Genomic DNA, 23,805 nt, shown 5'->3' with positions numbered 1-23,805 from the left:
TTCACTTTCCATAGGGAACTTAGTTCCTCCTGCAAAAATAGTGCAGGAACTCCGTTCCCATTCGTTCCAGCTCGACTTGACCCCTGGTTAATATGTGTATACACACATAGTAACACATAAACAAATATATATATATATATATATATATATATAAAAGCATATACATATATATTTACAGGGAACAGACAGTTACCGTAGACTGCAATGTAAAGGCACTTTTCAGTACCGTTTTTTTTTTCCAAACACCCCCAAACCACATTTAGCCCCATAAAACTGCTTCATGAAGTTCTAATAAAAAAATTAAAGATGCTAATTTTTTTTTTAATAACAAAGTTTGGGGGCAACAAAAAATAAAGTTTGGGTGCAATTGTTAAAATTAACCAGAAGTCTGACCTGAATTTTTGGAGCGCTAATTGCTACTGCAAGCTCGATGTAGCAATAACCAGCCACTTGTAATGGCTGGTTATTTATCACGCACTCACAAATGGGCGAATTTGCCCGTTTTGTGGAGCGCAATAAATTAGCGCTCCACTTATCATTTAGCGCACAATCATTTAGAAAAGCTTATCTAATGATGTTTCTACATAATCCCCATAGTTTTTAATGGTGCATTTAGTAAATAATCTGTAAGATTTTTTTTTTACTAGTTATAGAGATTTTAGTTGAAAGTATAACTCTTTTGTCTAAGATCCTTCCTTATACTAAGTTAAAAGAAGAAAAATAATCTCTAAAAATAGATCACCTCATTGGAAAGACTGATACCCTTCCATACCCTTTCTCCAAGCAAGAAGCATCAGATGGGATGGAAGAAATAAACAAACATACTCTTGTGCAACATCTCACACACATGGTGCTCCGCTTAAGCTCCACTACATAGAGCTAGGAGTGTGCATATCAATGAAGGCACCCACTCCCAAGGGTCCAATACAAATCTATTATTTTAGTGATACCCAGGACGGCACATGACCCATGCTTCCTGGCGAACAGCATTTTTTTTTTTTTTTGGAAAATTAGGGTAAAAGCATACTAAGCTAATTTATGACGTGCCAGATTTGTATATATGAGCATGTTGGTCTTGCTTACAACCAGTATTTAGACATTATTTCACTTCTTTCCAGGGTACATGGAGATATCACTAAGTCAAATCAGTCACATTTGGTTGATAACATTTATATCTGACTATTTCCAGAAAACTAAAATAAAGGGAATACCTGTGGTATAATAGACATTTTCTTCCGTAGGTCATGAAGGCCAAGTTCAGAGGTCAAGAGCCTATCTATCCAGATTTTACCTTCAGGTTCAGCCAAGCGGAAAAGCGCAGCTATGAGTGAGCTCTTCCCTGCTCCAGTTCTTCCGACTATCCCAACCTGTAATATGCGCAAGACCATTCATGTGTAAAGCAAGTAATGTTATGTCATTTTAAAACAGGTACAAAGAAAATGATGGTACTATATAGTTCACTGGATGTGGCATTTAAGCTCACAACAAACTGTAGGCAAGCTTGTAAATTGTTATTTTTTTCTACATCCCTTTTCTTTTAAATGCATTAGCATTGCCAGTGGCCCAAACGAGTGGTCAATGTATTTGATGGAGGTTTCTCTGTTGATGACATCCCATTTAACAAATGTGATATAACAGGAAACTATTTTTTTATATTCTGAGTTGGCAAACACATGATAATCAGTAAGAAACAACTTTGAAAGGGGCTCTGCACACCTACACAAAAGCAAATTATACAAAAAAGCAATGCTACAGTAAAACATGTCAGCTCACTCTTTTAACATTAATAATCATAACTATTGATTAAACTGTTTGGGATCGGAAAAGGTTTGAATGTTGGAATAGTTTGTATCTTGGAATAAATGTATATTTGCATCTGTAAAATGTGACAGATTGGAGAGGGGATGGGGCCAAGAGTAAACAACAATTATCTTATGTTGAGTACCATCAGAAAGACAGTACAGTACTGCAACAGTTTTTTTAAATTAATATAGACTATCATTTGCAATTTAGAATACAAAAACCAAACCCCAAATACAGGCAGGGAATATTGTGACTTACTGAGGGGAGAAAACGGACATCTTTAATCATTTTAAAAAAAGTTTTATACAACTTTCTAATTTACTTCTATTATCTAATCTGTTTTATTCTCTTGGTATCATTTGTTGAAGGAGCAGCCGTGCACTACTGGTTTCTAATTAAACACATGGGTGAGCCAATGACAATCAGTTTATATATGCAGCCACTAATCAAAAGCTAGAACCTAGAACTGTCCTAGATAAACATTTCAGCAAAGGATAACAAGAGAAAGAAGCAAATTAAATAATAGAAGTACATTGGAAAGTTGTTTGAAATTGTATTCTCTATCTGAATCATGAAATAAAAATTTTGGGTTTCATGTCCCTTTAACTTTAATATAGAAACAATATGGTTGCTAGTTCACACGTCACAATAAATGTAGTATTGTTAAGAAAAATGTGCTAATCTCATATCTTTCCTACAGCCATAATAATTATTCATGTGTTTTAAAGGGTTTCACAAAAATTAGCCCAGATGTTTTCTCTGTGTCAAGTGAAGCACAGGAAGGCAGAAGGCCAACCGCTGAATTTGTTAAGTTTCATGCAGTAACTTTGTAGGGTGTTGGGGACAATCGCATGAGAGCAGGTCATGTCAATAACCTTGAAGTTTGGGGCAATTTATTTCCAGGGTTAAGAAGCAGTTCCCAAACAGCAGTTGTCAGGCTCGCATAATAAATGGAGCCCTATATCACAACAAAAAAGTAATGGCAGCATATGTTTAAAACGAATATGAGAAAAAATATCTATAATTCTATCAGTACAATGATTTATGTAATTATTGCAGTTGTTTTAATAATATTAGATAATTTAAAGGGACATTAAACATTTAAAGATTATATGCACAGTAAAGCACATTTACAGTATACATTTTATTATTTATTTTTCCCACATTACCTGTAATTTAAGTCTGAAAATTGTGTTTTTTTCCAATTTTGAGAATTTAAAGTGCACACTACAGACTTCAAATCTTAACCTTGCCACATATCTGTCTCTAATTGGCCTCAGCAAAGATTATAAGATAGTGAACTGCAAAACAATGGAAGTTTTGCTAACAAAATGACAGTGGCAACCCTTGTCTACTGCAGGAAAAAGTCTGGATTGGCTCCTCCAGTGGTGGGTGAAGGTTTTTACTGGGTGCTGGTCGTTTAGCCCTTAAGGACTAGCACCATACCCTGTAGGGCGCTGATGTTGTAGGCTCTGCAGAAATAGCAGTGCAGGATATTTTCGATGCAGAGAGACACACTCTGCCTGCATTGGGTTGTGGTGGTGCCGAACGTTGGTGGTGAGGGAGGGTAAGGAGGAAGGGGGGTGGGTGACCCATCGCTGGAGGGTGGCAGGAGCAGGTGGTAGCGGTTGGACCGATACTCTGCAGCAAAGAGTTTAATGGTGGAAGGGAGGGATCCGCTACAATACAGAAAATGTTACTGAGGAGGGGGGCCCTACTAAGCGATCACTAGGAGGGGGAGGTGAGGAGGTGTGCCACACTACAGAAAATGTAATATTTAAAACATTTTATATATATATATATATATATATATATATATATATATATATATATATATATATATATATATATATATATATATATCCATATATTAAAACTGAGTACTGGCAACAAGCTGCCAGTACCTAAGATGGCAGACAATATTAGGGGGGGGGTTAGAGAGCTGTTACGGAGGGTTTGAGGGTAAGGGATGATCCTACACTGGAGAAAATAAAATAAGAAAAATAGTTAATAAAAAAACTCTCTAAAAATGCACACTGGCAGACTGTCTGCCAGTAACTATGATGGTGGTGACCAGTAAGGGGTGAGGGAAGGAAGATAGCTGTTTGGGAGGGATGAGCTAGCGATCACGGGGTGGGAGGTGTCAGATTGGAGTGTAATCTCTACACTACAGCTAAACTTAACCTTACAAGCTACTTGATTAACCCCTTCACTGCCGGGAATTTCATAAGTGTGGTGTGCAGCTGCAATTATTGGCCTTCTAATTATCCAAAAGCAATGGCAAACCCATGCATGTCTGCTATTTCTAAACAAAGGGGATCCCAGAGAAGCTTTTACAACCATTTGTGTTATGACTGCATAGATGTAAATAATTTCAGTGAGAAACCCAAAGTTTGTGAAAAAGTTAACAAACTTTTTAATATGATCGCATTATGCGGCGAAGCGGTGGCATGAACTATACCAAAATGGGCCTAGATCAATACCTTGGGTTGTCTACTAAAAATATAATATAATTTAGATAGGTAAATTAAAAATAAAAAACAAGGCTCCATTTCTGTTTAAATGGAGTGATAGCAAAAAAAGCTAAAAATGCTCTGGTCTTTTTTTTGGTGTTTTTTCTGAAACTCCCGGACCTTAAGGGGTGAATACATTTTGTATAAGAAGTTACCTTTTCTTTTGGTCTTATTAAAGCAGTCAGGTGCCTCAGAACCAGTGGTCCATCTAAACTGTAGGAAAAATTGACATTTTCAAATGCTATCATGCCTTGGCTTGGCCAGTCTCTTGGTGGTCTCTTTTTTGATACCCAGTCTGCTTCTTTCTCAAGTTGTGTGTACTCCATAACTCGCTCTACAGAAATCATCTAAAAACACAAAGAAAATCTTGTTATATACATTTAATAAAATATTATTTAATAATGGTTCATTGATTTATAGGAAAAGCTAAATAATAATAGATGTGACTAGAACAGCAAACGTTCAAACTTCCTCCAAATTTTTAAAAATGGTTTCAACATAAACAAATGATTTTAAAACAAAGATTGATTTAGCAACACAACCAGTTTACAACTCAATTATACTCAACGTCATAAAATAGTTCTACTTTGTACAGCTGTCATAGTTAAAAAAGACTATCTGAAAGGCTAAACCTTCATCCCCTGACAGCTTCTGGATAATATATATTAATTAATTCACTGTACAACAACAGTGATAATAGGGATTCATCTATGTAAATAAATACCAAGGATAAAATTCGGTGTAGCAAATCATCAAGCTGAAGTATCTTTGGTTAATGTGTAACCAATAGAAGAACACTAGAGGGTGCAAACAAATGCCAACCTTCAAAAAATATTAATAGTAAGGCCCACAAATTAACTGATTTTTGAATCTCATAAATGACCTAGAACAATGTTTGCTAGTTTGTCAAAATAGTTGCGTGGGTGTCTTAACTAAGGATGAAAAAAGGAAGGTGATGAGTGAGCGGACTTTGGATTGGTTAGTGATTGATACAATTCTATATATGGACAGATGATACATAAATAATGGATTAATATCTATTGGAGATAAAAAAAAGGTTCATTAACATTCAGCTGGTGTATACATAACATATTAATGGGAAATTCAAATAAAGTTTCTGCAAATTTAAACCCCGCAACTGAGGTCTGAGGTGTTCATCAACTAATCTTAGCTATTACACTATTTTTTATTCGCATGGCAAGTACAATAATGGGCACATATTAAAGGACAGCTACAATACATATATTTGTGGGTATTTCAAAGAAGACAAAGCTTATATTCTAGTTAAAAAAAAACTGCAGTAATAGCATATTAAAAATACCCAGCACAGGCAAAGCCAGACTAAAATGAAGGATACTTAAAAAAGTATAACATCAGTGAAATTATATCTATGTGTTATATCATTTCTCTGTAAAAAAAAATGTTTTACCAGATTCTCAACTTCTGCACTTTGTCGGACACCCCACTGGAATGTACCCATAATTGTGATGGCGTAAGACAACGCCAAGCCAACTTGTCCAGCATCAAGGCCTGTAGAAATACCAATAAAATTCATCAATCCAAGGAATCAATCTGTCGTTAAAATATTTAATTAAGAAAACAAACAGAAAAAAGTATAAGCTTCCTTAAACACTGATTAAAATTACAGTAACAACTCCCTTAATTTCCAATTAACACCCTCCACCTTGTATGTGCATTAAAACTTACCATTTATTACAAAATCAGACATAAAAAAATCAATGAAAAAGTATATACAGTATATATATATATATACAGTATATATATATATATATATATATATATATATATATATATATATATATATATATATATATATATATATATATATATATATATATATATATATATAAAATTAAGAAACCACTGAAAAGTATGAGTTTCTATGGTTTTACTATTTATAGGTATGTGTTTGAGTAAAATTAACCTTTTTGTTTTATTTTATAAACTACTGACAAAATGTCTCCCAAATTCCAAATACAAATATTGTCATTAAGAGCATTTATTTGCAGAAAATGACAACTGGTCAAAATAACAAAAAAAAATGCAGTGTTTTTAAATTTTGAATAATACAAAGAAAAAAAGCTCATATTAATTTGTTAAACAACACAATACTAATGTTTTAACTTGTCAAGAATTTAGAAATATTTTTTGTGTGGAATAATCCTGATTTTAAATCACAGCTGGTGGTCCTCCATCCACACCTTGATTTACCTGGCTGTGTGGCATGGAGCATTGACCTGCTGAAAAAAAAACAATCTTCAGAGTTGGGGAACATGGCTTCATTCACCCATCCTCCACCACATTTCACGGAGGGTGTGAGACACTGTGGCTTGTAGGTCTCTCCATCTAACCATTTGATTACAATGTATTGGCTAAAGCTGAAAATTGGACTAGTCAGAAAAGATGACCTGGAATCAAGCAGATTTATCTTTGTGAAGGACACATACATTAAGACACGTCCAAGGTTATCCTGGAAGAAAACTTCCTTCTGCTCTAACAATGTTCCCCAAGTCTGAGGATAGTTTGTTTCCAACAGGAAAATGCTCCGTGCCACACAGCCAGGTCAATCAAGGTGTGGATGGAGGACCACCAGATCAAGACACTGTCACGGCCAGCCCAAACTCCAGACCTGAAACCCACTGAAAACCTCTGGAATGTGATCAAGAGGAAGATGGTTGGTCACAAGTCATCAAACAAAGTCGAGCTTCTTGAATTTTTGCACCAAGGGTGGCATAAAGTCAACCAACAGCAATGTGAAAGACTGGTGAAGAGCCTCCTAAGATGCATTAAAGCTGTGATTGAAGGGACATAATACTTACATGTTAAACTGTAAAAAGCAGACAAGAACATATCACCTGAAACACTGCTATGTAAAAAAGGACATTTTACCTCAACATTTCTTTATCTCACAGCTGCACGTTAAAAAAAAACAAAAAAAACAACAGCTAATAAGCATCAGCAGCGCCGAGGTCATGCATTGCTTTACTTTGATCTCAGGAGATTTTACTGAAATCTCACAAAATTTTATAGCAAACTTCCTTAAACTGATTAGGGAAATAACATGACTGTGCTTGCACAAGCCAGATGCACGCTCCCTTACAAGTCCTGGGACTAGCATCCTGATTGGCTGCATAATGACCCTTTATAATGGGACATTGCTACTGTGGACATTTTGAGGTAAAAACAAAATTTATGCTTACCTGATAAATGTATTTCTTTCTTGACACGGTGAGTCCACAAATCATCATCAGCAGGAGGAGGCAGGAGGAGGCAAAGAGCACCACAGCAGAGCTGTTAAGTATCACTTTCCTTCCCACAAACCCCAGTCATTCGACCGAAGTAAAAGGAGAGAAAGGAAAGCAAACAAGGTGCAGAAGTGCCTGAGGTTTATATAAAAAAAACCTGTCTGAAAAACAGGGAGGGCCGTGGACTCACCGTGTCAAGAAATAAATAAATTTATTAGGTAAGCTAAATTTTGCTTTCTTTCTAATGACACGGGTGAGTCCACGGATCATCATCAATTACTGTTGGGAATCAATACCCAAGCTAGAGGACACAGATGATATGGGAGGGCAAGACAGGTAACCTAAACAGAAGGCACCACTGCTTGCAGAACCTTTCTCCCAAAGGAAACCTCAGCCAAGGCAAAAATAACAATTTTACAGAATTAAGAAAAATAATTCTAAAGAGGCCTTGATCTTAAAGGCCCAAGAAGAAGACACCTGAAAGTCTCACAGGAAGCTGCTGACCAGCAGACTTGTAAACCCTACAATCAACACTCCTCAACCAGAGAGAAAAAAAGGAGTGACAGAAGCTTTCTGGCCTATATGATCACCAGAAAAACAACAAACAATACAGAGTTCTGATGAGGTCCTTGTAGCTGTATATTAAAATTAAGGCCCTGCACAAAGACGAAGTTGTGCAACAGGTGTTCTTAATGAGAAGAAGGATTAGGACAGAGAGAATCAACAACAATTTCCTGATTAAAATTTCCGTCTGAAACAACCTTAAGATAAGATAAAACTTGATACGAAAAAAACACCTTATCTGTCCGAAATAGGCGATAAGGAGCTTTAAACCTAGGATGCTACCTCCTTTCCCCCTTATCAGACTATAAGGAGGGCAATATGTGTATCAAGCAGAGCAGAAACCTTCTGATTCATCAACAGTCCTCTTGCGATTTCCCTTCAGGATAGGAAAGGCAGATAATGTAACAGATACCAGAAGACACCTGGGCAGACCATTCTGCAAGCAAATAACTTCTCCAGGAGATTGAGAGGAACTGCAGGGCACTGCATGAGACGCCAGAAAAAGGCTTGGGACGTTTGAGGAGAAAGCTGTGGCAAAGCCCAAACAGCATCATCCAGGGAGACATGAGGCTAAAATAACTTATTTTAAAAATATTTTGAAATATATAAAATGGCACTGTCACTTTAAGATTACAGAAACATATACAAAAATATATATAGTTAGGATCAGATCTCTGTTCCATTCTTTAGCAAAAAGAAAATTTATGCTTACCTGATAAATTTGTTTCTTTTTAGACACGATGAGTCCATGGATCATCATCCTTACTTGTGGGATATCCCCTCCTGGTCAGCAGGAGGAGGAAAAGAGCACCACAGCAGAGCTGTTAAATAGCTCCTCCCTTCCCTCCCACTCCAGTCATTCAACCGAAGTTAGGAAGAGAAAGGAAAAGCCAAGGTGCAGAGGTGTCTGAAGTTTATAATAAAAAAACAACCTGTCTAAAAGAACAGCACGGGCCGTGGACTCATCGTGTCTAAAAAGAAACACATTTATCAGGTAAGCATAAATTTTCTTTTCTTTTTAAAGACACGATGAGTCCACGGATCATCATCCTTACTTGTGGGATACAATACCAAAGCTAGAGTACACGGATGATAAGGGAGGGACAAGACAGGGAACCTAAACGGAAGGCACCACTGCTTGAAGAACCTTTCTCCCAAAAGCAGCCTCAGCCGAGGCAAAAGTATCAAATTTAGAAAATTTAGAAAAAGTGTGAAGAGAGGACCAAGTTGCAGCCTTGCAAATCTGTTCTACAGAAGCTTCATTTTTGAATGCCCATGAGGAAGCAAGAGCCTTAGTGGAATGAGCCGTAACTCTTTCAGGAGGCTGCTGTCCAGCAGTCTCATATGCAAAACGGATGAAACTCTTAAGCCAAAAAGAAAGAGAAGTAGCCGTAGCTTTCTGACCCTTACGTTTTCCAGAGAAAATGACAAACAGAGAAGACAATTGACGAAATTCCTTAGTCGCTTGTAAGTAAATTGTGCAGCAGACGTTCCTTCTGAGAAGAAGGATTAGGACACAAGGAAGGAACAACAATCTCCTGATTAATGTTCCTGTCTGAAACAACCTTAGGAAGAAACCCTAGTTTAGTACGTAAAACTACCTTATCTGAATGGAAAATAAGGTAAGGCGAATTGTATTGCAACGCCGATAGCTCAGACACTCTTCGAGCTGAGGAAATAGCAACAAGAAATAAAACTTTCCAAGAAAACAACTTAATATCCAAGGAATGCATAGGCTCAAACGAAGCCCCCTGAAGAACTTTAAGAACTAAATTTAGACAGCATGGAGGAGTAACTGGTTTGAACACAGGCCTGATCCTAACCAAGGCCTGACAAAAAGATTGTACATCTGGGGCATCTGCCAGACATTTGTGTAACAAAATAGATAAGGCAGAGATCTGACCCTTTAGGGAACTTGTCGATAAACCCTTTTCTAAACCTTCTTGGAGAAAAGACAAAATTTCGGGAATCCTAACTCTACTCTATGAGTAGCCCTTGGAATCACACCAAGAGATATTTACGCCATATCTTATGATAAATCTTTCTAGTTACAGGCTTACACGCCAGAATCAAGGTCTCTATGACCGAATCCGAAAAACCCCGCTTGGATAGGATTAAGCGTTCAATCTCCAAGCAGTCAGCTTCAGAGAAACTAGATTTGGGTGAAGGAAGGGTCCTTGAATGAGAAGGTCCTTCCTCAACGGAAGTCTCCAAGGTGGCAGGGATGACATGTCCACCAGATCGACATACCAAATCCTGTGAGGCCAAGCAGGGGCAATGAAGATCACCGACGCCTTCTCCTGATTCGAGCAATGACCCGAGGAAGAAGTGCAAACGGGGGAAATAGGTATGCTAGGCTGAAGGACCAAGGAACTGCCAGAGCATCTATCAGTTCTGCCTGGGGACCCCTGGACCTCGAGCCCGAAAGGAAGAGCCACAAAAGGCAAACCTTAGGAACTTGTGATGATCTCTGTGGATAGGAACATGTAGATATGCATCCTTTAAGTCCACTGTCGTCATGAATTGACCCTCCTGGATCAATGGAAGAATGGTACGAATAGTTTCCATCTTGAAAGATGGAACTCTGAGAAACTTGTTTAGACTCTTGAGGTCTAAGATAGGTCTGAAAGTTCCCTCCTTTTTGGGAACTACAAACAGATTTGAATAAAAACCCTGCCCGTGTTCCTGTACAGGAACGGGAATAATTACTCCCAGGGAGGAAAGGTCTCTTACACAATGTAAGAACGCCTCTCTTTTTGAACTCCAGTTTGTGACACTATTTCTATAGCCCAGGGATCCTGAACGTCCCGCACCCAAGAAAAGAAGTCTGCCCCCTACCAGATCCGGTCCCGGATTGGGGGCATGTCCTTCATGCTGTTTTGGATTCAGCAGCAGGCTTCTTGGACTGTTTAGCCTTGTTTCAAGGATGGTTGTGTCTCCAAGTAGGCTTAGATTGCGAATAATTTCCTTCTTGTTTAGAGGAGGAAGAGAAAGAATTTCCCTTGAAATTTCGAAAGGAACGAAAATTACTTTGTCGTCCTTTTTGTTTACTTCTCTTATCCTGAGGAAGGAGATGACCCTTACCTCACGTGATATCAGAGATAATTTCCTTCAGGTCAGGTCCAAACAAGGTCTTCCCCTTGTAAGGAATTGCTAGAAGCTTAGACTTGGATGACATGTCCACAGACCAAGGTTTTAACCATAAGGCTCTGCGGGTTAGGATAGAGAACCCTGAACTCTTAGCTGCCAATTTAGTAATTTGCAGAGAAGCATCCGTAATAAAGGCATTGGCTAACTTCAGAGCTTTAATCCTATCTTGCATCTCCTCTAAAGAAGTCTCAGACTTAAGAGACTCGGACAGAGCATCAAACCAATAAGCTGCCGCACTAGTGACAGTCACAATGCACGCAGCCGGCTGCAATAGCAGACCCTGGTGAATATAAATCTTTTTAAGTAGACCCTCCAACTACTTGTCTATGGGGTCTTTAAAGGCACAACTATCCTCAACAGGAATAGTAGTTCGCTTGGCTAAGGTGGAGATAGTGCCTTCCACCTTAGGAACCGATTGCCAAGTTTCCTTGACAGCTTCAGCTATAGGAAACATCTTTTTGAAAATAGGAGAAGGAGAGAAGGGAATACCTGGTCTCTCCCATTCCTTAGAAACAATCTCCGAAGCTCGCTTAGGAACTGGAAAAACATCTGAGTAAGTAGGAACTTCGAAATATCTGTCCAATTTACTTGATTTCGCCGGAGCGACTACTACTGTGGAATCACAGTTGTCTAAGGTAACCAAAACCTCCCTGAGCAACAGACGAAGGTGTTCAAGTTTAAATCTGAAAGAGACAACCTCTGATCAGTCAAAGGCAATGAAATCTCTGAGTCTGAAATGTCGCCTTCTGATAGAACCTCTATACCCTCCATCTCAGTTCCCTGGGAGGGTACCTCTGAGACTGTCACCATGGCATCAGAAACCTCACTGATAACATGGTTGTCTTTCCTCTTGCGCTTGCCTTGTAGCATAGGAAAAGCAGACAATGTATCAGAAATTGTGGAAGACATAAGCGCAGCTATGTCCTTTAAAGTAACCCCAGCAGTCGCTAGAGTACAAGTACAGGGCACTGCTTGAGCGGGCGCTAAAGTTTGGGACGCTTGGGGAGAAAGCTGCGGCATACACTGACTCACTTCATTAGAGTCCTGAGAAGCATCCGTCTTAGAAAAATTTTGATCATGAAAAATTCTCTTTCTATAACTTAAAGCCCTCTCAATACACGAGGGACAAAAACGAATTGGTGGTTCCACATTGGCATCCAAACACATGGAGCAAGTAACATTTTCCACGGCTCCAATGTCCATACTGAATCCAATAAAATTAACTTTCAAAAAATCTTTTTTTTTTTTTTTTATAATAAAAAACGTTACTGTCACTTTAAGACTTAAAAGGGGAACTTTCTTATTTGCAGGAAGAAAAACGTCTCCTAAATCAAAGTTCTAAGTAACTCAATATCCATATAACATTGTACTACATTGTACTACTGTAGCTTTAAATTTTAAAATGTCCACTATTTTACTGTTACTAAGTAAAAAGACGTATTAACAGGAAAAAGACAAACAATTCAGACTCTCTTACACCTCAGCAGCTCTGCTGAGGCGCCTACCTGACCATGTACTGAAACGATCCGGATACAAAGGGCTGTATAGTGCACTAACCGCTTGCTTAATACTCTGCAAAAACCATACGGTTCAAGTGCGACGTAGCTCAGCCGTTCCTCATATACAAGAGAAGGCTGAGTGATGCGCAGTTCAGAGACACGGCGTGAAAACAGTGGCCCCGCCCATCGTGGGCGTTTCTAAACATACCTCAACCGGCTTCATAGAAAAAAAATAAGCCGTTATTACAAACAACCACCAAAACAAATATGCAGCATATCTCCCAGCCCCAGTGCTCCTGTACTTGTACTGTCTATAATAAAAACTCTCTAACATAAAAAGTGTCATGTCCCAACATAAAGCCTCTGAGCCTTATGTGAATACCTTCATTTAAAGTGCCCACTTTTCTCTGTCTTTTTTCTGTGTGATAATATCCAGAATAAAGAAAAAGTCAGCGCTTACCTTAAAGCTGTCCGACAGCAAGAAAATGTCCCACAAGTTCCCATTGCTTTAAAGCCACCAAAAGCTCTACTGAAGAGACTGATCTGGACTACGGCTACACCCTAGAACAAAGCAGCACAATCGTGTACTACTTTAAAAATAAAAAACTCTTGATTGAAGAATCTAATTTAACACCTCACTTTACCTCTTCCTATCACTAACGTAGACAAAGAGAATGACTGGAGTGAGAGGGAAGGGAGGAGCTATTTAACAGTTCTGCTGTGGTGCTCTTTGCCTCCTCCTGCTGACCAGGAGGTGATATCCCACAAGTAAGGATGATGATCCGTGGACTCATCGTGTCTTTAAAAAGAAAGAAAATTATTTATTGGGCTTATGGAATATTTCCTTGAGTGAAGGAATCTAACCTAAACCAAGGTATATGAATGTGTCACTTGTGAAACAAGCATAATTCTGCCCAATTCCACTGCAGGCATAAGTATTTTGGCATTGGGATGTTTAAATACACGGTTTGGAAATAAAAGCATGAATATTCCCCAAGATCTAATAATACCAGCAAGACTAACATAAGTCTAACAAGCCCTAGAGAGGATAATGTGAAACTTATCTCTATACAATCCTTGCCGTTCGTAAAACTACAGAGGTAGAGACTGATTAGGGAAACTACATATTTGCTAAACACTGTCTCACAGAACTATCCTTCTAAGACCTCAGAGCTGTTCAGGATAGTAACGCTGCACTGTTCTCGGTCGGAGAATGAGGCAGGGTTAACGCAACTGAATTCACAGTCCAAGGTGGCGCTTCTCCGTACTCGAAAAGGAGGCGGGACATGAAAACGGCATGGAGATGAAGCATGCAAACATTGCGCTTCATCCCACCACACCAACACACTGACAACAGTCTAATGCATGATAGTCAATACACGGTACATAGAGCCCTTCCGCTCCTAAAATACCCCAAAACTCAGAGTAAGTTGTGCCTCTCGTATCCTCAATGACAAAAAAAGAATGAGTGCATGGTCCCTGTTAAAACAACCAGGAGAGACGCCACTGCATTCCCGGATCATCACAGCTATGCAGCCCCTTAGATCTGAGCCCCAATATAGGTTAACCCCTTTCCTGATATGAAAGGGATTAACCCATAAGTCTCCAAGTTTCATGGCTAATGTGCCTGCATACTGCTCTAAGCATCCATAAGGATTTATCCCACTAAATGCAGAGGGTTCTTAACCTCTTCAGTGCCAGTATTCTAGCCCCAGAAGAACAAAGGCACTCACTTCCATTCTAGCAGTCCGGCAGTCAGACGACTCTCAAAGTATGAGAGGATGTCGCTCCTCACAGAGACCTGTGTAAAAAAGAAAGACAGAGTAAACCTACTCAGGCTTTCTATACCAGGGCAGCAACATGTTAAGAAAACGCAGCTAACTGCTCTAAAGCCACCACAGCTCTGCTGAAGAGACTAATGTGGAGTACAGCTATACCCAGATTGTGATGGAAGATCAGAGCAATCCTGCCGTGACTTCAAAATAAAAAAAAATCTTGATTGAAGAAATTCATCAGGACACCTAATTACTTTACCTCCTCCTTGCACTAGAGGCAAAAAGAATGACTGGGGTTTGTGGGAAGGGAAGTGATACTTAACAGCTCTACTGTGGTGCTCTTTGCCTCCTCCTGCTGGCCAGGAGTGATATTCCCAACAGTAATTGATGATAATCCGTGGACTCACCATGTCATTAGAAAGAATTATCTTCCTTTTGTACACAGAGAAGTTCAGGTGATATTTTATACTCAGTTTTTTACAGCTATGCTGCATCACTTTCAAGTGCTTCAACATTTGGGTATCATCTCCCTTGGTGACTTAACAACCAGTTCCTACTGAGCATGTGCACAAGCTGAAAGAGTATACATATACTAGTCTGTGATCTGTCACATGACACAGAGGGCTGGCAAATGGGAGAAAAAACAATTTGGCAAAAAAAAAAATCTACTACTTTTGTGAAATTCAGAGTGTTATTACATTGTCTTTTCATTATGTACTTGTTAATTATACAGTTATACTGTATTTAGTGGTCCTTTAATGAGTGGTTAAGAATACTTCAACTTTTTTTTTAATCTATTTTTTAGCATCTTGCACCAACTATTCCAAGGTAGCCTTTAGTTGGCATATAGTACTGCACCCACTAGTCATATATTCTTTTTAAAATATGTAATCTGGGTATAATATTTTCTTATAAACTGAAGCTCAGTCATATTTATATACAGTATACAGGCTAAGGTACGTGCATTTAAAAATAAGATGAACATGAACATTTGTTGTGTTGTAGTTGTATGGTCAGAGCTTTTGTAAGGGTTTCACAGGGATGTGTAAAGATATTGTGATTCCTGAACAAGACTACTTAGATATGCATAACAACAAGGTAAACAGAGTGCAGGATTATATTGTAATTTATTTGTGAAGAGGCTGTCTCCGTCTCCACTGGGTAGGAGGTGTTTTACCAGTCATCTGTAGGATTATATGGTAAAATGTTTTAATATCAAGAAATTATTAGATTTGCCATGTCCTTAAGAAAAATATGATTTTATAAAGCCATGGGTCAGGTTCTACCCTGAATTGAAAGAATCCAACAGGTTTATGAATTTGTATTCCCAAATCCTTCTTTATCTTTGGGATCTAAAGTTTCTTGATGGCTCTGTGAAACTTAGTTTTTCTATAATCCTTGGGTGGTAGCCTTGGTTCCTGAATACATTTTTAAGTGATTTTAGATGTGTATCTCTGTCAGTTTTGTTTGAACATATATGGTTGTATCATATGGCTTGGCTTCACAAGAGAACCTGCAGTCCGTATTTAACAAGCAGCGGTCATTAGACCGCTGCTTTCCTAACCTTTTGCCAACCATTAGGTGGCAAATTTCAATCTCCTCGGTCTAATTCGACTGAGGAGATTGACAATGCGCGGGCAGGATTGCACACAAGCACAAAATAGCGCTTGTGTTCAATGCTGAATTCCGGCAGCAGAATTCAGCCCGTTGGTTCCTGAATACATTTTTAAGTGATTTTAGATGTGTATCTCTGTCAGTTTTGTTTGAACATATATGGTTGTATCATATGGCTTGGCTTCACAAGAGAACCTGCAGTCCGTATTTAACAAGCAGCGGTCATTAGACCGCTGCTTCCCTAACCTTTTGCCAACCATTAGGTGGCAAATTTCAATCTCCTCGGTCTAATTCGACCGAGGAGATTGACAATGCGCGGGCAGGATTGCACACAAGCACAAAATAGCGCTTGTGTTCAATGCTGAATTCCGGCAGCAGAATTCAGCCCGTCCAGAGGAGAGCTGCAGGGAACATGGGCGCGTATGCTTGATAAATCGACCCCTTACGCTCACTAACTCACACAGTACCTGTTTGTTATCACAGCAGCAGCATATAGCCAGAGAGGTTATGCCAGCAGTTTGAATATATAAGGGAAGAGAAGGGTCTAGTTGGGTGTTGTGCTGTCACATCACTTGTCCTGTTTTCAGTGCCATTGCTTAGATTAAAGGAATTTGCACACTGCTGGGTGGGATGTCAGATGGAGGGCACGCTGCTTCCATGGAAAACTGGAAGTTGAAAACCCCTTAATGCACTAGCAGCAGCAATATAGTGGACAGTAGAACTACTTCTTGACAGCTTAGTAACTGAAAAGTCGCCACCTGATCTGAAGCTACAAGAGGGGAAGTGAAACACCTGTAACACCAGTCAAATACAACTGCTAATCACTAGCTGGGCAGTCAGGAAAAATAGCCGTGAGGTGCTCCCATGGATTTGACCCTGGGGAGAACACTGGCATAGCAATTCTGGATATTACTGGTCTTCCAGGAGTCCCCTGTTTAAGTATTTTTAGGAGCATGTAGAATGTGCCTATTTTGGGGCTATCTGGTATCAGGGTCTGGATGTGTGAGAAAGTGGGAGGCAGTAGTTTTTCTTATAAGCATTAAATGTGTAATGAGGGAGCACATAATATACATGGTGCATTGGCTAAATTGTTTCTTTTTACATTTTTATGTAATGTACCATGGAATACTAGCGTTTAGCTTTGTACACCACTTTTAAAGTATTAAAGGGACGGTTAAGTTAAAATTAAACTTTCATAATTCGGCTAGCGCATGAAATTTTAAACAACTTTACTCTTCAATAAAAGAGAACAAAGCAAAGTTGCTAACATAAGTAAATTGGAAAGTTGTTTAAAATTGCACGCTCTATCCAAATCATAAAAGTTTAATGTTGACTTTACTGTCCTTTTAAAACAAAAATCCCTTTTCAGATAGCACTGTGAGATCAAATTTACTATATTATATAGAATCATTCTTTCGATTAGATTCTAGTAAGATAAATATACTAGTGTGTTTTTCTTTTACCAAAAAACAAATTGGACAATCCTGTAAAATCACAGTGTAAGCTGATGCAATGTATATTTGGAAAATCTACTTACTCATCTGATGCAATAATATATAATTTGTCTTGCAGCTGAATTTGCGTCTGTATTTATTTATTGCAATAATTAAGCTGCAATGTACAGTTCAGTGTTCTCCCCAGGACCTTTTTAGCAGGTGCACCACCCGGCCGATTTTACTAACCACTCAGCTAAAATTGTATCTAATATTAGGCTAAAATGAGCCATTATTAAAAATGTTACATTTTTATTACAAAAATTATCATTAAATACATTGATGGTAAATATTATACAATTAAATTTTGCTTTAGATAGCAGAAGATTATATAATATTTGAAAATATTACACTGCCCCCAACAAGCTACTTCATAATGCCACCCGGCTGGCAAAACGTTCTGTGGAGAACATTGCAGTATATGATACATGGTATATCTAACATGTTCATTACTGGTTCTCCAAACTTGAATAAATTCACACTTGTTATACATAATTTGATATCACAGTGCTATCTGAAAAAGGGATATTTATTCAAACTTGTTATAAGTAATTTCCATTTCCTGGTTCATATATATATATATATATATATATATATATATATATATATATATATATATATATATATATATATATATGGGCTGCAACTAACGATTATTTTCATAATTGATTAACCGATAATTTTTTCGATTAATTGACTAATCGGATAAAAAAAGAATCAATAATTGTTTCCTACATTTTAAATAAAATCCACATACTGAGTGTTAAAAATATAAACTTCAGACTAAAACTTTACATTGGCACAACTGTTTGTCCTATTTTTAAGCAGCAGAGGAGTGTTTTACAATTAAGTTAAAAAAAAAACGCAAACTGTTTGAAAAGAGTTAGAACTAGAAACAGGTAGACTATCACTGTTTCTAACATTCTGTTATTCACTTTTTCAGAAACTTTGCATTGATATGCAAAAATCTCGACATGTTCCTGGCTAAGGCTGGTTCTCTGTTTGCAGCTATATTTCCTGCAGCAGAGAAGAGGCACTCTGATGGTGTTGAGGTGCTTGAGATGCATAAGTAGGGTTTTGCCAATTTCGCCAAAGTGTGATATTTATCTGTGTTAGCTGTTCACCAATGCAAAGTGTTTTCCACCTTGGCAAGGGGCCTCTCAATAAAGTAAGCCTGGACTTCATTCTAACATAAAAAATATCTTGAATATCTGTATCTGTGTGCAATGGTAAATAACCAGCTATAAAGGTTAGGGTAAAAAATCTAGTCCGCTTAAAAAAAAAAAAAAAGCGCTAAGGACTATATATCAAAACAGGACAAAGCCTTACACGTTTATTTATACAGTACATATAATCAGCAATAGCAAGCAATCTGCTAATAATAGTCCACATGAATTAAAATAACTCCCACCAATCTAGGGGCTAGGTGTTAATAACAAGCTCGGCACGCTATCATGCAAAGCATAGTCCCAAATCACCTGATTTAATATAAACAATCCAAATGATGGACTGTTGTATCTGGGTTGCACATAAGCCAGGAGTAGTTGTCAACTTATAGTGTCCTGAAAAAGTGAAACGTAAACGTCTGTAGACGTCCTTTAGGCTAAGGGCATAACCATAACACACAAAACCAAGTGCAGGAGCTCATCAGAGTGAAGCAGCTGGTGTTGTGCACAGACCAACTAATTGCAAACCAACTAATCGATTATGAGATTCGTTGACAACTATTTTAATAATCGATTATTATCGATTATGACGATTAGTTGTTGCAGCTCTAATATATATATATATATATATATATATATATATATATATATATATATATATATATATATATATATATATATATATATATATATATATATATAAACACGGAAATTGACTGCACTCCTAAACTGGACTGGGTACACATCCTATGACCCTGCAAAACTAACAGCCCTGGAGTGCTTACTAACACTCACAGCCAGCTGCACAGCTTACAGTGACTCAGACAATTAATCTCAGACAAGCCTTGGTGCAAAGCCCATAGGGAAAATTAAAAAAAAATATAACCAGCACGAAAAGTTTGGCACTCCCTTGCAAGCACACAGCAAGATTAAAAGCAAAAATGGAAGAGTTAGTTACAGCATCTAGCCAAATGATTTAAGCCCAGGACCAGTTAATTCATTTGTTTTGTAAATTTCCCTATGGGCTTTGCACGCTGGGTTGTTTGGGGTTAACTGCCTGAGTCACTGTAAGCTGTGCAGCTGGCTGTGAGTGCTGGTGAGCACCTATGGTTGTGCGTTTTGTTGGGTCATTTGATGTGTACCCAGTGCTGTTTTATAGTGCAGTCCATTTCAGTGTTTTGTAGGTGTCTAGGGAAATTACATAAGGCCTGTGCACCCTTGTGTGTATTTCAGCCTAATTGAAAGCATGTATTATGTGGCTGTAGATAGGCACCCATGAGGGAAGAGACCTTGAAGTAATCCTGGACTTTAAGGGATACTAAACCCAATTTTCTTATTTTATGATTCAGATAGAGCATGCAATTTTAAGAAACTTTCTAATTTACTCCCATTATCAATTTTTCTTCGTTCTCTTAGTATCTTTATTTGAAAAGGCAGGAATGAAAGCTTAGGAGCCGGCCTATTTTTGGTTCAGAACCTGGATAGTGCTTGCTGGCAAAGTTACAAAGAGTTTTGACTTGTCTGTTCAGTTGAAAGTCAGCTTGTTTGGCTCTAGGTTAGGACACAGGTAAGAAAAGACTGTGGCATGGTTTTTGCGCTTAACAGTTTTTGATGAGTGCCAAGGTCTGTGAGTTTTGCAAGTGTCATATATATAATTATAACTTGTACACAATTCTCACTGCTTTATGAATGTCACTGCAGGACTAATTGTAGAATTCAAGGTTGCATTGTAAACTTGGTTGCTAGAAATAAGTATTTTCACAGTCTATATAATCATTGGGGTGTTTAACTAGCAACTGCTCACACCATTCTGGGGTTTGGCCACCTTAAAGTTACTAACATGGGGGTCGATCCGATATAAAGCGTCGCCCGCAAAAGCCGGCGACGCCAATATTTGCACGGATTTGGTATCACATATACGGCGTAACCTAGAAGTTACGCCCGTATATTTCTGCCGTCGCCCGCAGTTTTTTGGGCCATAGGCAGGTATACCAAACCCGCGCAGTTTGGTATCCAATATGCAGCGTAAGGACTTACGTGGCGAAAATGGAGAAAACTTACTCCATTTTCACCTCGCCACAAAAAGCAGCCGTAAGAAGCCTTACGCTGACTATTGGAGCCCCGTAACTCCCTAAACTAACTAGAAAATAAACCTAACACCTAACGCATGCGCAATGTCTATCTCCCTGTCAACCGTGATCCCCCCCCCCTGAAATCCCTAATAAAGTTATTACCCCCTAAACCGCCGCTCCCGGACCCCGCCGCCATCTACATAAACTAACCCCCTACTGTGAGCCTCTAAAACCGCCGCCATCTACCTTATCTATCCCCTAATCTGACCCCTTACACCGCCGCCACCTATATAAAAATTATTAACCCCTAATGTAAGCCCCTTACACCGCCGCCATCTCTATTAAAATGATTAACCCCTAATTTAATCTACCTACCCCGCCGCCAGCTATATTATCTATATTAACCCTAAGTATATTATAGTTAATATAGGTATTACATTATATATATTAACTATATTAACCCTAATTATATTAGGGTTAATATAGTTAATATAGTTACTATAGTATTTATATTAACTATATTAACTCTATCTAACCCTAACTAAATTTATATTAAATTAATCTAATTCATTTATAAACTAAAATATTCCTATTTAAATCTAAATACTTACCTATAAAATAAACCCTAAGATAGCTACAATATAATTAATAATTACATTGTAGCTATGTTAGGGTTAATATTTATTTTACAGGTAAATTGTTAATTATTTTAACTAGGTATAATAGATATTAAATAGTTATTAACTATTTAATATCTACCTAGTTAAAATAATTACCCAATTACCTGTAAAATAAATCCTAACCTAAGTTACAAATACACCTACACTATCAATAAATTTAATAAACTACTAACATCTATCTAAAAATACAATTAAATTAACTAAACTAAATTACAAAAAAAAACAAACACTAAATTACAAAAAATAAAAAAAAGATTACAAGATATTTAAGCTAATTACACCTATTCTAAGCCCCCTAATAAAATAATAAACCCCCAAAATAAAAAAAATTCCCTGCCCTATTCTAAATTCAACAAATTTCAAAGCTCTTTACCTTACCAGCCCTTAAAAGGGCCTTTTGTGGGGCATGCCCCAAAGAATTCAGCTCTTTTGCATACAACAAATACAATACCCCCCCCCCCCCATTACAACCCACCACCCACATACCCCTATTCTAAACCCACCCAAACCCCCCTTAAAAAAGCCTAACACTACCCCCCTGAAGATCTCCCTACCTTGTCTTCACCACACCGGGCCGAACTCCTGATCCGATCCGGGCGATGTCTTCCTCCAAGCGGCAAAGAAGAATTCTTCCTCCGGCGATGTCTTCCTCCAAGCGGCAAAGAAGAATTCTTCCTCCGGCGACGTCTTCCTCCAAGCGGCAGCAAAGTCTTCATTCTTCCGGCGGCATCTTCAATCTTCTTTATTCGCTCCGCCGCCGCGGAGCATCCATCCCGGCCGACTGCTGAACTTGGAATGATGTACCTTTAAATGACGTCATCCAAGATGGCGTCCGCCGAATTCCGATTGGCTGATAGGATTCTATCAGCCAATCGGAATTAAGTTAAAAAAATCTGATTGGCTGATTGAATCAGCCAATCAGATTCAAGTTCAATCCGATTGGCTGATCCAATCAGCCAATCAGATTGAGCTCGCATTCTATTGGCTGATCGGAACAGCCAATAGAATGCGAGCTCAATCTGATTGGCTGATTGGATCAGCCAATCGGATTGAACTTGAATCTGATTGGCTGATTCAATCAGCCAATCAGATTTTTTTAACTTAATTCCGATTGGCTGATAGAATCCTATCAGCCAATCGGAATTCGGCGGACGCCATCTTGGATGACGTCATTTAAAGGTACATCATTCCAAGTTCAGCAGTCGGCCGGGATGGATGCTCCGCGGCGGCGGAGCGAAGAAAGAAGATTGAAGATGCCGCCGGAAGAATGAAGACTTTGCTGCCGCTTGGAGGAAGACGTCGCCGGAGGAAGAATTCTTCTTTGCCGCTTGGAGGAAGACATCGCCGGAGGAAGAATTCTTCTTTGCCGCTTGGAGGAAGACATCGCCCGGATCGGATCAGGAGTTCGGCCCGGTGTGGTGAAGACAAGGTAGGGAGATCTTCAGGGGGGTAGTGTTAGGCTTTTTTAAGGGGGGTTTGGGTGGGTTTAGAATAGGGGTATGGGGGTGGTGGGTTGTAAGGGGGGGGGGGGTATTGTATTTGTTGTATGCAAAAGAGCTGAATTCTTTGGGGCATGCCCCACAAAAGGCCCTTTTAAGGGCTGGTAAGGTAAAGAGCTTTGAAATTTGTTGAATTTAGAATAGGGCAGGGAAATTTTTTTATTTTGGGGGTTTATTATTTTATTAGGGGGCTTAGAATAGGTGTAATTAGCTTAAATATCTTGTAATCTTTTTTTTATTTTTTGTAATTTAGTGTTTGTTTTTTTTTGTAATTTAGTTTAGTTAATTTAATTGTATTTTTAGATAGATGTTAGTAGTTTATTAAATTTATTGATAGTGTAGGTGTATTTGTAACTTAGGTTAGGATTTATTTTACAGGTAATTGGGTAATTATTTTAACTAGGTAGATATTAAATAGTTAATAACTATTTAATATCTATTATACCTAGTTAAAATAATTAACAATTTACCTGTAAAATAAATATTAACCCTAACATAGCTACAATGTAATTATTAATTATATTGTAGCTATCTTAGGGTTTATTTTATAGGTAAGTATTTAGATTTAAATAGGAATATTTTAGTTTATAAATGAATTAGATTAATTTAATATAAATTTAGTTAGGGTTAGATATAGTTAATATAAATACTATAGTAACTATATTAACTATATTAACCCTAATATAATTAGGGTTAATATAGTTAATATAT

At 38.1% G+C, this 23,805-nt stretch overlaps 1 protein-coding gene across 1 annotated transcript in view; it reads right to left on the bottom strand.

Moving 5' to 3' along the window:
• ABCC4 (ATP binding cassette subfamily C member 4) overlaps positions 1 to 23,805 on the bottom strand; it is a 994,138-nt gene that overhangs the window by 145,575 nt on the left and 824,758 nt on the right. The window contains exons 24-26 of the mRNA XM_053707839.1: positions 5,746 to 5,846; positions 4,472 to 4,663; positions 1,212 to 1,367 (exon numbers count right to left, since the gene is read on the bottom strand). Coding sequence (XP_053563814.1) covers positions 1,212 to 1,367; positions 4,472 to 4,663; positions 5,746 to 5,846 — 449 coding nt within the window. The remainder of the gene's footprint in view (positions 1 to 1,211; positions 1,368 to 4,471; positions 4,664 to 5,745; positions 5,847 to 23,805) is intronic.

Source organism: Bombina bombina, chromosome 3, assembly GCF_027579735.1.
Source record: "Bombina bombina isolate aBomBom1 chromosome 3, aBomBom1.pri, whole genome shotgun sequence".
NCBI classification, from domain to species: domain Eukaryota; kingdom Metazoa; phylum Chordata; class Amphibia; order Anura; family Bombinatoridae; genus Bombina; species Bombina bombina.
Note: the sequence above shows the minus strand (reverse complement) of the source record. Positions and strands in the feature narration are given on the sequence as shown.